The sequence below is a fragment of the Hibiscus syriacus genome, unplaced genomic scaffold (assembly GCF_006381635.1).
Source record: "Hibiscus syriacus cultivar Baekdansim isolate YM2019G1 unplaced genomic scaffold, ASM638163v2 tig00110279_pilon, whole genome shotgun sequence".
NCBI lineage: Eukaryota > Viridiplantae > Streptophyta > Magnoliopsida > Malvales > Malvaceae > Hibiscus > Hibiscus syriacus.
The window spans coordinates 523,921-539,215 of NW_024062659.1; the positions used below are offsets into that span (position 1 = coordinate 523,921).

Here is a 15,295-nt window from a genome sequence, read left to right on the forward strand (position 1 = left end):
GTTACGGTATTGGCGTGTCAGTTCACGGTATTAATATAGCGGTTCACGGTGTTGATGTGATAGTCCATCTGTCATGTCATCCGTCATATTAATTTGTCACCGTAAATTATCATGTGAATACTGTAATAATTAACGACGAAAAAATATTGATCAAAATATCATATTAAATTTATTTTTCAAGTTAAAAGATCACACTAAGAGAAAAAATAATATGACTGTCGCATTAATATTTTTTTCTTAAAAATTACATAAAGTAGTTTGATCTCAGTCATTTTAAATTAAATATCCCGTAAATATGAAATTCTAGATTAAAAAAAATATTTTTTTCCTAAAAAAAATGCAAGCGACTTGGAAAAAAATTCTTGCTTGTCCACCAAGAAAAATAAGATATTTGTTAATTAATAAATTTTATAGTCCTCAATATTTTCTGGGCAGGAACTCTCCAGCCATTCACATTTCGCAGTTCAAATTGTTCAAGCAACCTTAGGCTAAGATTTCTAAAATAAAATAAAATAAAATTGTAAATATTTTATTATTATTTATTATCAATTATCGTCTCCTGTAAAAAGAAAAAAAGAGGAAAAAAAATTCAATGGAGAGAACAGCGCTTCTCCGCTCTCTTTCATGTTCATCTCTCGCTTGCAACAGATTCATTTTCTCGGCTCCCAAACGCTCTCACTCCTTTCTATCTAAATCCTCCGCCGCCGCCCGGTGTCACCGCCGTGTCTTCTCCGGCCGCTCAATTCTCCGCCGCGACAGCTGGAGGTCACTCCCTGTCGCTGCTTCTCCTCGCTCTTCCTCTCTTCGGTTCGGCTTTAACGACAAGCATTTCAGTTCTTTATCTGCACGCGCCGTTGCCTCTCCTCCTAAAGGTAGTGCTTATTTTGTTTAATTCTTAGAACCTAAATACATGAAATGAAACGAGGTTGTTTATTTATTCGCTTCGTGTATAGATATTGCTGGAGCTGGAGATGAAGTCGCGGAGAAGCTTGGATTCGAGAAAGTGTCGGAAGAGTTCATTGACGAGTGTAAATCAAAAGCTGTTCTGTTCAAGCATAAAAAAACTGGCGCAGAGGTTATGTCCGTTTCAAACGATGATGAGAACAAGGTTTTCGGTATTGTTTTCCGAACTCCGCCGTAAGCTCTTCATTCTTTTTCTTTTGAACAAAAAATGAATTGAGAATTTAGTAAAGCTTGAGCTTACTACTTCCGTGAACTACATTGACTATTGTATATGATGTTTTTGAGAAATTACTTTATACATGTTTAATTCTGAATTTGAATTGGTAATGGAGTACTTTGATTTAGTAGTCTGAATAAGGATTCTTGACCTTGATGCTTAGAGAACAATTATGTGATCATTTGAATCAATAAGTTCCACGAGTTCTTATTTTCTCCTGTGGTCGATGCAGAAAGGATTCCACCGGAATACCTCACATTTTGGAACACAGTGTATTATGTGGTTCAAGAAAGTATCCTTTGAAGGAACCATTTGTTGAATTGTTAAAGGGGAGCTTGCACACTTTTCTGAATGCATTCACTTATCCTGATAGGACTTGTTATCCAGTTGCTTCCACCAATTCAAAGGTAGAGATTTTGCTTCTGATAATATTGAGAAATGGCAAAGGGGGGCATTCTAATACACAGTAGTATGCGAGATTGCACCATTTGTGAAAGACAAAAAAGTGGCTGTTTAGCTTGTGTATGAATGTATGCGCTGCGGTGGGGTTCAGAGTGGGGGAAATTATAACTGAAGACTGAATGCAATCCCTTCTCTGCAGCTCCTACCAACCATGATGCCATATGAAAACTACAGAGACAAATATGACTTTTTTTTAAGAAGAAAAAGATAAAGAGTTTCAAGAATGAAACTACGATGTTCCTATATTTCAATCTTGATGTGGTTTATATTTTCTGAACAGGATTTCTATAATCTTGTTGATGTATACCTGGATGCTGTATTCTTCCCCAAGTGCATCGAGGACTTCCAAACTTTTCAACAGGAGGGTTGGCACTATGAGCTCGACGATCCTTCAGAAGATATAACTTATAAAGGTGTGTGGGTGTGGTTGTGTTTGTTCATTATACACTCATGCTTTTAGCCCCTTGAACCCCCCCCCCTGTCTTTTCCTTTCCCTTAACTAATATTTGCCAGTAACCTCATTACTTGTCATAACATTTTCTATTTCCATTTTGATTCATTTTAGGAGTTGTTTTCAACGAGATGAAAGGTGTCTACTCTCAGCCTGATAATCTATTAGGGAGGACTGCTCAGCAGGCAAGTTTTCCTTTCTTTTCTTGTGTTATGATTTAATACATTTTATAATGTTCCAGTTATTTAGTAATTAGTAGCCTATATCATATTGGAATTACTGATGGTTTTTGTAGAAAATATATGAACTCTCACATGCATGCTCATGTGTGTTGAACTGTAAAACATCACACATATATTGAACACTTATTGGGAAATTTCATACGTTCAAAATTTTTCTACTTACAAGTGTTCCATGCAATGTTTCTGCAGGCTCTCTTTCCAGACAATACCTATGGTGTTGATAGTGGAGGCGATCCACTAGTTATTCCCAAGCTGACATTTGAGGAGTTTAAGGTATATGCTGCATTTATTTCTTTGGTAGACATGTCTTAGTGTCTTCAAATTCTATTGTTGCTTGAGCCTCATTTTACCTTGATAAAGAGTAGAATTATTTTGTTTGAAACCTGGAGTATATCAATCTAAACTTCATGCTACTGAGGTTATGAAAAAATTCATTCCTTTTGGGTTGGAAGGGAAGGAGGAGAACAAGGGGAGGGGGTACTTTTTTTTCTTCTACTTTCTTCTTCTCTTGCATTTAGTTTTAACTACTGTTGGGCTAGAAGGCAAGACTCTTTGTCTTTTTCATTAACTAAGAAATGTATCTATGACTGTTGCTTTGTGGTTGTAGTCTTTATGTTTTTCAGTATGGCTTTCTCTCATCTTCTGAATTGAAATTTCAGGAATTTCACCGCAAGTATTACCATCCAAGCAATGCCAGGATATGGTTTTATGGAGATGATGACCCAAATGAACGCTTGCGTATCCTAAGCGGTAATAAATAACATTGCACTATTGCAGTTATTATTCATGTATGTATATCTAAACTTCTGCTTACTATATAAACCCTGGATCCCTTGAAATAACTGGATGATGCTGTTCAAAAGGGAAATGATGCTCGTGAATATGAGAGTAAGGCGACTGCATTATAATGTTTTCTGATTTCTCCTCACGTTTATAGATATAGCGCTTGCTTGACTGACCTGTCTCGGTCATTCCATTGTATTTTCCTGAGTTGATTATTCTTGTGGTCTTACTCTTTGTAATATTGTATAAACAATTTTAAATTGTGTATTTAGTATTTACTATGTCTACTCTCCCTATCACACGCACAGAATATCTAGACCTGTTCGATGCAAGTACAGCTCCCAATGAATCGAAGGTTGAACCACAGAAGCTTTTCTCGGAACCAGTCAGGATTGTTGAGAAATACCCAGCTGGTGAAGGTGGTAATCTGAATAAGAAGCATATGGTGTGCCTTAATTGGCTGCTCTCTGATAAGCCGTTGGACTTGCAAACTGAACTTACTCTTGGTTTTTTGGATCATCTTATGCTGGGAACTCCTGCTTCTCCTTTGAGGAAAGTGTTGCTCGAAAGTGGTCTTGGAGATGCCATTATTGGTGGTGGGGTGGAAGATGAACTTCTTCAGCCTCAGTTTAGCATTGGGTTGAAGGGAGTTACTGATGAGGATATTCTGAAAGTAGAAGAGTTAATCATGAGTTCTCTTAGAAAGCTTGCTGAAGAAGGTTTTGACATGGAGGCTGTGGAGGCATCCATGAATACTATTGAGTTTTCACTCAGAGAGAATAATACTGGGTCTTTTCCTCGTGGCTTGTCTCTGATGCTACGGTCCATTGTAAGCTTTTCCTTCCCTAAATTTGAATTTTCCATTATGGTCCACCTCACTCTCTTTTACTTTATTTGTAAGTTCTTGTTTTTGTTTTGCTTATACTTTTCAGGGTAAGTGGATATATGATATGGATCCTTTTGAGCCATTGAAATATGAGAAACCTTTAGCTGACCTGAAAGCCAGAATTGCCGAGGAAGGCTCCAAAGCTGTTTTTTCTCCTCTAATAGAGAAGTTTATCTTAAACAATCCCCATCGTGTTACCATCGAGATGCAGGTAACTTTCACTCCTAGGTACTTTAATTCTCTATTGTCAGTAAATTGCATGACAATCAACATTTTTTCTGTCAGCCTGATCCAGAGAAAGCTTCTCGGGATGAAGCAGCCGAGAAAGAAAATTTGGAGAAAGTTAAAGCCAGTATGACAGCGGAAGATCTAGCTGAGTTAGCACATGCTACACAAGAGTTGAAACTTAAACAAGAAACTCCTGACCCTCCTGAAGCCTTAAGATGTGTTCCAAGCCTATCCTTACATGATATTCCCAAGGAACCGATACGAATCCCAACAGAGGTTAGCAAGTGTCCTAGTCAACTTCTAAATTCTTTCAGTTTTATTTGTGCTAAGTTTCTATACATCTTACTATAGGTCGGAGATATCAATGGTGTGAAGGTTTTGCAGCATGATCTTTTCACAAATGATGTCCTTTACACTGAAGTTGTTTTTGATATGAGTTCACTAAAGCAAGAACTTCTTCCTCTAGTACCACTGTTTTGGTGAGTTGGACCTTGCCTTGAAGGCTAGCTGTCTTTTCTCTTGTTAGGGTTGAGATCTGTCCGGTTTGGTCAGGTTTATTAGATTTTTGAAAAGTTCATTTTAGTTCAGTTCAATTCTCTGTTTTTCCATATTAATTTTTTGTTTTGCCTTTTCTGACTTGATTTTGATAAAATGGACTTGTTTTAACTTTTTACATTTATTTAATATTTTTCAGTCTTATACGTAAATTTCTAAAAAAAATAGTTTTTCAAATAAATAAAAACAATTAATAATTCTTACAAAATATTTGTAATTTATTTTAATTATTTGAAAAATAGAACACTTCCTCCTTCCTATGACTATTGAGTTTTTCGGAGCTTGATGGTTATGAAAGGGTTTTTTAATGAGGCCATATTCTTATCAAAAAAAAATAGAACACTTATTTTTCCATTGTTAAAACAAAAACTAATTTTAAATTAAATAAAAAATTGAATTCGGGTCGGGTCGGGTAATCACTGTTTTTAAACTTGTATCCCATTAACCCTCCAAATACTTGAGTTTGGTTTTTGGTTCGGTCAATTTTTTTGCTCAGCCCCGTCTCTTGGTATATGTTTTCTCTCTTTGTTTCTGCTCTAGACACAATAAGTTATTTTGAGATGAACTCGAGGCAAGAAAAATCAAGCTTTTCTATGCATAAAGAGTGGTGATGTTTTTCCTTAGCATCTTACACAAGATGCTGAAGCTGTTATTAATGTGCATCTTCTTTTAGATGTTAGCGTCGTACATCTCTGCAACTTACCTTAGTTCTCATTCTATTTGCTTGGTAACCTATGTCACCTTACAAAGCACCTAAATTCCAAGCATTCTACCCAATTAGGTGGAATTTATCGACACCTTCATTTCAATAACCAAAAATATCTTTACAAACTTCCATCGGAAAATAGCATTTTTGTTCTATCTGTAACATGATATTCAGCGGCCATTTGCTCTATATGTCTATCATTTAGTAAAGAAGAGAAGTAGAACGGTCTTGTCCAAAGTCATATATTAGAACATAACACGTGTAAATTGTATGTAAATATGTTATGGCAACTGTTTTTGTTTTATTGGTTTAAAAGAGCTATCTACTGCATATGACACTTCTGCTCCATGCATACTTTTTGGCAGTCAATCATTACAGGAGATGGGTACAAAAGACTTGACCTTCGTGCAACTCAATCAGTTGATTGGAAGGAAAACCGGAGGAATATCAATTTTTCCATTTACATCAGCTATACGAGGCAAGGAAGATCCCTCCAGCCATATAATTGTTCGAGGCAAATCAATGGCTGGGCGTGCCGATGACCTATTTAATCTGGTATATATATATATGTGTGTTTCTGATTTTATTAATAGATATCTTATATTCTCTACAGATTTTCCGTTTACATCCCAGTAGCAGTGCAAGAAGTTGTATATTAGGATGTTCTGCTTATAATTTTTTTCTGTGAAAGTCTTTTCTTTCAATTGATCTAAAGGTTCTTTTTCATGACATTCAACTGTAGATTAATTGTGTTCTTCAAGAAGTACAGTTTACGGACCAACAACGGTTCAAACAGTTTGTGTCCCAAAGCAAAGCAAGAATGGAGGTATATGTTTTGAATTTTTAAGGGTTATCTGGGAGATACGAGAACTGAAACCATAATTTAATCCAATGGATTGTGCTCATTCCAGAATCGACTGAGAGGCGGTGGTCATGGAATTGCAGCAGCTAGGATGAATGCGAAGTTAAATGTTGCCGGGTGGATTTCTGAGCAAATGGGTGGAGTTAGGTAGACTTCATGGATTCCATTATGTTTTCTTCCTCAGGCGAATCCTGCAGTTTAGCTTGCCATGCAATTCCCTATCAGTGAACTGCAGTTGCTTAGGATTTTTTTTTCCAGTGACAGCTTTAAAATAAATACAAACTTGCAGTTATTTACTTAAAGATTAGGCTCGTTCTGATATCATGTTAAGAATGGCTTAAAAGATATTTTAATGAGTGAGATTCTGAAATTTGATCATACTCGTTCTGTTTTTTCAGTTACCTGGACTTTCTTCAATCATTGGAAGAGAAAGTCGATAATGACTGGTCAGGAATTTCATCATCTCTTGAGGAGATACGTAAATCGTTACTTTCCAGGGAAGGTTGCTTGGTAAATATGACTGCCGATGGCAAAAATCTCTCTGATACAGAGAATTTCGTTAGCAAATTCCTTGATTTGCTTCCTAGCAAATCACTTGTTGAAAGATCTAGCTGGAGTGCTCGACTTCCTTCGAACAATGAAGCGATTGTGATACCGACCCAGGTGGATAAATTGTCTCTTCTTATAGGCATTTTCTTTTTGCTAATTTACATGACTAATGAATTAACAAGCCTTCACATGTTACAGGTAAATTATGTTGGGAAAGCGGCTAACTTATATGACAAGGGTTACCAGCTTAGCGGGAGTGCTTACGTTATTTCAAACCACATCAGTAACACGTGGCTGTGGGAACGTGTTCGTGTCAGCGGTGGAGCATATGGAGGTTTCTGTAACTTCGATACTCATTCTGGTAAGCACAAGGTGCTGAATTTTCGGGCAAGACTCTTACATCCCCCTTTTGGACTCTCACCTTTAGATTTTCTCATGTAGGTGTATTCACCTTCTTATCGTACCGAGACCCCAACTTACTGAAAACACTCGATATATATGACGGAACTGGTGATTTTCTCCGTAAATTGGAAGTGGACGACGATACTCTCACGAAAGCAATTATTGGGACCATTAGTGATGTTGATGCCTACCAGCTGCCAGATGCTAAAGGTTATAGTAGGTATGGAATCGGTTGTTTTCTCTTCATTTCCGTTTTTGTTTCTCAGTCGAAAACACGATTGTCGCTGCTGCTGGTCTTTCTATCCATCAAGCATCATTACGCCTCGTATTGACTTTACTGTGTTCTGCTAGTTTGCTACGATATTTATTGGGGGTCACGGAAGAAGAAAGGCAAAGGAGACGCGAAGAGATATTATCGACAAGGTATGATAATAACTGCTAGTCGAACATACCGAAAAGTTGCATTCGATATGGTTTCGAAGCATATATAATGAATTCGGCTTTTTCCTTTGAGGACTAAAGTGAAATGAAATGAACTATATTATCATTCGGTACGGTTTAGGATTTCGATTTTTAAACCGTTTTTTTCGCCTATCATACTTTTGTTGCATTTCCCCCCACAGTTTGAAGGATTTCAAGGACTTCGCCGACGCCATTGACTCTGTCAAAGCTAACGGGGTCGCTGTTGCTGTGGCGTCACCCGACGACGTCGAAACTGCTAACAAGGAGCGCTCGAACTTTTTCCAAGTGAAGAGAGCCCTCTAAAGAAAACACAGTGAGAATTGCTTTTGTTATACTCTGAATTAGATAGAAAGGAAGTCCTGCGGCATGAACTGTTTTTATTACCAAGGTGGACTTGGCTATTTCATGAAGGTTAAAAAGGTTTAATTATGCCCTTAGTCACGGTACTCTTTAGATTCTTGGGATTTAGTCCCTTTGCTCTTATTTATAGGATTAAATTCCCCTCTACCTGTCTGATTTGCAAACTATAGTTCAAATGATAACATGGTTGATGGTTTTCCGATAAATTTAAATTTACAATATTTTAATATCCGAAGGTATGATTTAATAATTAAGATCAATCCATGATACCAATTGAAGTTTTAACGAAAATTATTTAATTTGCATTTGGAGTAACGTTACATTTGGTATTTATTTATTTTTGGATAAACTACATCAGACACTATCGAACTTATGAGTTGTATTGTTTACAGTACTGAACTTTTGATTTTGTGAATTACATCATTGATTTGATTTTCGTTTCAATTATATCACTGAATCGTTAAATCGTTAATGGCACGATGACTTGTTTGACAGCTACCGATGTAGACAACTTGCCAAAACGACGTCGTTTTGATCCAATTGTTAACGATTTAAAAACTAGTGGTATAATTGTATCAAAAATCAAAGTTTAGTGTTATAATTGACAACATTGAAAGTTCAGTGGTATAAGCGATACATCGCCTAAAGTTTAGTGGTATCTAGTGTAGTTTACCCTTTATTTTTTGATAAAATATCTAATGTGATAGTTGTATTTTTAAAATGTTTAATTGATACATGCACCTTTAAAATATCTATTTTGTTACATGTATTTTGACAAAGATGTTCAAAACGGTATCTATATTATGATAAAATGTCTAGTGCGATACTTGTATTTTAAAATATTTAATGTAATTTTTTTTATTTTTAAAATATTTAATATAATATACAAATTATAGGGGTCTATTCTGTAAAAAGAACCAATAATCCATAATAATAATAATATGTTATTAATATAAACAAAGTTTGAGGTGATATATATCTTTTTCGATGAGCCGAATTGATAGATTATGAAGAGATCCAATATGCAAATGAAAATGAGACTAATTTAGATGTGTTGAATACATATTGGTTGATTTAGCATTTATTAAGTGTCTTAACTTCATGTATTACAATAATACATGGAATAATAGCTTGAGTATTATATTAAATATTTTAGGGTAAAAAATATACAAATGGTCCCTCGACTATAGGTATTGTTTTATTAAGTCTCCCGATTGTTAAAAGTTACATAATAGTCCTTTGACTCTAGAGTGTTGTTTTATTGAGTCCCCCGGCTGTTAAAAGTTACAAAATGGTCACTCGACTATTCATTATGTTCCAAATTTGTCATTTTTCGTTAAAAATATGATGACAATCTAAGCTGAACGTTAACTTATCGACTATGATATGATTAAATCCGATCTTAGAATCTCAAACGACTATCATATCTCAGTCATCATGTCAACATCTAACTCATACAATAATTATTTTTTTAACAAAAAAAATATGAGTTTAGAACATAATGAATACTCGGATGACTGTTCTATAACTTTTAATAGTCGATGAACTCAACGAAGTAACAATCTATAGTCGAATGACCATTTTATAACTTTTAATAGTCGAGGGATTTAATAAAGTAGTACCCTATATTTGGGGGCATTTGTGTATTTTACCCTATAGTACCAAAGAGTGCATGGACCGGGGACAGAATTAAACCTATTCAAAGTCGCAAAATGTCCAACCTAATTTCATAAAATATGTGTAACCAGTTTGGACAAGAAACTGTCGAAATCAAAAATTTCCAACCAATTATTATAATAAGAAACCATGGCATGAAGAAACGTCGCAGAAAAGTAACTATTGTTTGTTGGAATATAACAAAAGAATCAGGGATGGATCGAGAGAGGGTGGGTGGGTTATCGTTCCCCTGAAAATATTAAATTAATATATACTTTAGATATTTTTTATATTTCCGGTTAATAATCTATTTTTATCATTCTAGAATTTTATAAATTAATTTGCTCCTAAAATTTTAGATATTCGCCTCCGAACATAAACTTTTACGTCCGATCCCGGAAAGACCTCATATTAAAATTGCAGAAAAGTCTTGGTCAGCTTTAAATATTGTCCATGGTGTTCCTACCTAGCAATTTCTATCCAATGCAGACACAATACATACTCAACAACTCAAGTCATCAACATAATTTCATACTCTTTTTAAAAGAAGGAATGAGACACTTGCCAACAACCTTCTACTTGGGTTTCAGCTTTTGAAAATGAATGTTACATACATAAATTAAAAATTAAGGGTCTAATTGTTTAGATTTGAAGTTTACAAGGATCTAAGAAGTGTTTAAATAAAAAAAACAAGGATATTACTTTTTTTCAATATAAGGACCTAAAAAATTGTTAAACCTAAAATTTTTGGAGGGTTTAAATTGTTTAAAAAAATATAGATGGGTAAAATTAATTGAATATTTTATGAGGAGCTGGTTTGCAAATTTCCCATTTAACCACAGTCTGCCCCCTTTGCTACGTTCATGCTATTGGCACCAAGTTTAAGGTTTGAATTATGTAACACATGTTACTTACCGGAATATATACGATTTTTTTAGAATTTTTATTAAAATTTTAAGAGATACAAAATTATGTAATTTTAATTTTAAAGGTACGAAATTCGATTATCAATAAATTTATATATATATATATAATTACACAAATAGAACAATTTTTAGTTGACAAGTTGAGAGCATCATCTTCATTGAGTATTTAAATTTAACCTTTGAAAATTCCACCTAAGTTTCACATTATATATATAATTACACAAATAGGACAATTTTCAATGATTTAGTTAACAAGTTGAGAGCACCATCTTCGTTGAGTATTTAAATTTAACCTTTGAAAATTCCACCTAAGTTCCACATTATATATATATAGGTGTAAGGACTTGCATCTTAGACAAAAGGGGCGCTAGCTATCCCACCAAAACATGTATCCTGCAGTGGAAACCATGCCGGAAAATCATCCGATTCCGACGGCCCCCGGACATCCTGGTCCGGTCTCCGCTTCGGGAATTCCCAACATTCAACCTCATCTTCATCATCAACATCGGTATATCTCTCGAATCCCCTCGAATTCTGTACAGGGACAGTGGAGTTCCGATCTTTGTCATTGCTTCGACGATCCTGTAAATTGTAAGTCCTAATCTCCTCTTTCTCCTTTTGATGCTTTTATAGTATGGGTAAAATACACAAACGGTCCCTGACTTTGTTGGGTCTCTCAACTATTAAATGTTATAAAATGGTCCTCCGACTATAGAACGTTGCTTTGTTGAGTCCCTCGACTGTTAAAAGTTACAAAATGATCACCTGACTATTCATACGTTCCAAACTCGTCATTTTTTGTTAAAAAATCGACGGTCGCCTGAGGTGGGCGTTAACATGTTGACTGAGATATGATTGTCGTTTGAAATTCTAGTATCATATTTTATTATATGTTAATCAACATGTTAACGTCCAACTCAGATTGTCGTCAATTTTTTTAACGAAAAATGATAAGTTTAGAACATATGAATAGTCGGGTGACCATTTTATAACTTTTAACAATCGGGGGACTCAACAAAGCAACGCCCTATAACCGGGAGACCATTTTGTAACTTTTAACAGCCAAAGAATTTAACAAAGCATTACCCTATAGTCGAAAGACCACTTGGGTACCATAACCTTAAAGTATTCACATCCAACACTCGTTCTTTTTCATCAATTTCTTTCAGGTGCGATTACTTGTGTATGTCCTTGCATCACTTTCGGACAGATAACCGAGATCATTAACCGCGGATCCAAATGTAAATTCTCGTTCCGATAAGAATACATATTTTTTTAATCGGTTTTTTTTTTAAATTAATATTTTTATTCTGGGGTGACAGCTTGTGTTTCAAGGGGGTTGATGTTTGGGATGCTGGGCATGGTGGGGTGTGCATGTTTCTATTCATGTTTCTATAGGTCAAAGCTAAGGGGACAATACGATTTGCCTGAGGAGCCTTGTACCGACTGCCTGGTCCACTCCTGCTGTGCCTCTTGTGCCCTCTGCCAAGAGTATAGAGAGCTCAAGAGCCGTGGCTTCGACATGGGCATCGGTAAGTAACCCTTTTTTCCTCATATTTTTATTTAACCGAACTGTGTTCAGATGATCGTTTTGGTTATTAAACTTTTAAAAATTAAGATAAATTACACATTTAGTACTTAAATTATTAGTTTTGGCCTACTTTAGTACTTAAACTTAAAAAAATCAAAACCATACTCAAAGTTTAGTTTTTGTTTCATTTCAGTATCACCGTTCAAAATTTAACGTTTATTTTTGAAAAAAAATTGAAAGTTTAGGTACTAAAACAAATCAAAACTGATAGTTTAGGTATTAATCGCGTTAAGTTTTCAACGGTGGGGGTATTAAAATGAAACAAAAACTAAATATTAGTATGATTTTGAAAAAATTGAAAGTTTAGGTACTAAAACAGATCAAATATGATACTTTAGGTGCAAAATGTATGATTTACCCAAAAATTATAAAATGATTATCTAATTTAGGGCAAACTACACATTTAGTATCTAAACTATTAATTTTGTTCTGTTACAATACTTAAACTTTAATTTTTTTCAAAAGTATATCTAATGTTTAGTTTTCATTTCATTTTAGTATTCGCCGTTAAAAATTTAAGGCGTTTATTACCTAAATTATCAATTTTAATCTATTTTAGTACCTAAACTTTCAATTTTTTTCAAAATTTAATAATTTTTTAACATGCTACTAAAATGAAACAAAAATTAAAGTTTTTAACGACGGATACTAAAATGAAACAAAAACTAAACTTAAAGTATGGTTTTGAAAATTGAAAGTTTAAGTACTAAAACGGATCAAGACTGATAGTTTAAGTACTAAACACGTAATTTACCCTTAAATTTATGAATTATTATAATATTCCTAACTAACATCCGATTAATATAGAATTCAACGTATGAAGAAATCTTGACTAAATATATATATATATATATATAACAAAGAGTCACTTTCGTACATTGACAATATATATGGGAGGCCCCCAACCTTTGGCGTAATGGAATTTTTAGTCCCCGCAAGTTTAAATCCTATTCAATTGAAGTTCTCTTCTAATGTTTGGATTTAAAATCTCAATGGATTTTTGAATTTCAAAGTTAGAAAACTTGATTTCTCCCGATGTTTGATCCTGACTCCGTTTCTATAAACGTATAATTATATTCGATTGTTTGGAAATGGTATATAATGAAGGTTGGGAAGCCAACATGGACAGACAAAAGAGAGGAGTGACAATGGCTCCAATTGTGGTTCCCGGGATGGCGAGATAACCCCACGATGTTCTGTAATTCTCTCGTTGATTGCTGCATATGTATATATGCTTTGTGTGAGCTTTGTTTAGGTATTAAAATAGTCCCAAACTGATAGTGTTGGTACTAAACGTGTAATTTACCCCTACTTCTAATGGTAGTGGCTTCTTCACCAATGGTACGAGTGTGTGCTTAATGATATTGATGAACATAGTAATTATTTTAAATCGATATCGAATTGTTTAAGTTTTATTTTAAGTCAATCTTTATATTTTTGAACTATATAGTTTAGTACAAGATTTTAATATTTTGAATTATTTTTTTAAAAAATATTTTTTTATTATTTACATAATTACATTTAAAATATGAAATAATAGTTTATTAAATAAATTTAAATATTTAAATATTTATCTACATCAAATTATATTCGAATTAGATTCAAAAGCAAATTAATTAAATCTGAACCCAAGACATCCGGCTATTACCCTAGCCAACATCAATCATCCTCAACTCCTCAAATCCGATCCCGACTTGTAAGAAAAGAAAAATACGACAATCAAATGATAGAATAAAGAGATCATAGAAAATATTCGACGAATTTTTGGTTGTCTCTTCGGGATTGGATTTGTTGTTATCTTTTTAGTTGGTCTATATTTGGTTATCTTATTGATCGGTCGTTATTTTGAATTATATGAGCGATTCTCTCATGTGCTCAAAATCACTCTAGATATGTTACGTTTAAGTTGTGATAAAGCTAATGCTTAACTTGTTAATATTTTATTATTATGTTAATGTTGATAATATTTGAGTTAATTGTATCACACGTATTTAACGTATGACCCTCATTTTAAATTGGTCCCTAAATTTTTAAATGTTCCAATTTCATCCTCAAACTATGATTATCATTATAAATTAATCATCAAACTTTTGAACATTTCAATTTCATCTCCAAACTATGACCTTCATTTTAAATTTGTACCCAAACTTTTTGAACATTCTAATTTCAACCCAAACTATACATATATACTATTTCATCCCCAAACTATACATATCACATCCCTTTCTAATAAAATCGTTAGGCCAAGTTATATTATTATTTTTTTGAAAAGAAAAAACAAATTTTAGGTTAAATTATAGTTGAAACCATACATAATGAATTTAGGGATGAAATTGCAATATTCAAAAGTTTGGGGACTAATTTAGAAAGGTTCATAGTTTAGGGAAGAAACTAGAATGTTCAAAAGTTTAAGGACTAATTTAGAATGAGAATCATAGTTTGGGGATAGTAGAATATTCAAATTTTTAAGGACTAATTTAAAATGAGAGTTATAGTTTAGGGACATATGATGCAATTAACTCATAATATACACACAGTGACATGCATGATATCTCAATGGTTAAAGTAATGATTGTTATTCCTAGAGGTCTCAGGTTCGAGCACCAAAAACTATAAGGGTATATAAACATTTATTGTCAAATATTTGAGTCTTTAATCACCATAATTATATACCCAAAACTTTCAGGGGCTAAATTGTAAACCAAAAACAAAGTTAGGGGTCAAAAGGTAGATTAACCCAATATAATATAAAATATAAAAAAATCATAGGATTTTCATGTCTTTGGAGTAAGAAATCCACGTGTTATCATAACACCAAAACCTAGCCGTCCATAAAACAAGACAAAAGCAACACTCGACGCATTATACATATGATCTTATTCTTATTTTGGATAAAGTACATTTTAAATTATTAAATTATATTCGAATGATTATTTTAATTACTAAAATTTAAATTTATAAATAATATTAAATTCACTAAAATATTATAAAATT

At 33.7% G+C, this 15,295-nt stretch overlaps 2 protein-coding genes across 2 annotated transcripts; both read left to right on the plus strand.

Moving 5' to 3' along the window:
- Positions 1–557: 557 nt before the first annotated feature.
- Positions 558–8,355, plus strand: LOC120115873 (presequence protease 1, chloroplastic/mitochondrial-like). Its single transcript, XM_039136478.1, has 19 exons — positions 558–872; positions 954–1,137; positions 1,413–1,587; positions 1,923–2,055; positions 2,208–2,278; positions 2,525–2,608; positions 2,995–3,085; positions 3,427–3,947; positions 4,051–4,215; positions 4,290–4,508; positions 4,584–4,711; positions 5,859–6,048; positions 6,236–6,319; positions 6,405–6,502; positions 6,754–7,018; positions 7,103–7,265; positions 7,346–7,526; positions 7,658–7,729; positions 7,930–8,355. The coding sequence occupies exons 1-19, from the start codon at positions 593–595 to the stop codon at positions 8,069–8,071; spliced, it is 3,246 nt and encodes a 1,081-aa protein (XP_038992409.1). The 5' UTR covers positions 558–592; the 3' UTR covers positions 8,072–8,355.
- A 2,710-nt stretch (positions 8,356–11,065) lies between these two features.
- On the plus strand, positions 11,066–13,600 carry LOC120115938 (cell number regulator 2-like). Its single transcript, XM_039136551.1, has 4 exons — positions 11,066–11,301; positions 11,880–11,951; positions 12,033–12,242; positions 13,409–13,600. The coding sequence occupies exons 1-4, from the start codon at positions 11,097–11,099 to the stop codon at positions 13,483–13,485; spliced, it is 564 nt and encodes a 187-aa protein (XP_038992482.1). The 5' UTR covers positions 11,066–11,096; the 3' UTR covers positions 13,486–13,600.
- Positions 13,601–15,295: the final 1,695 nt, after the last annotated feature.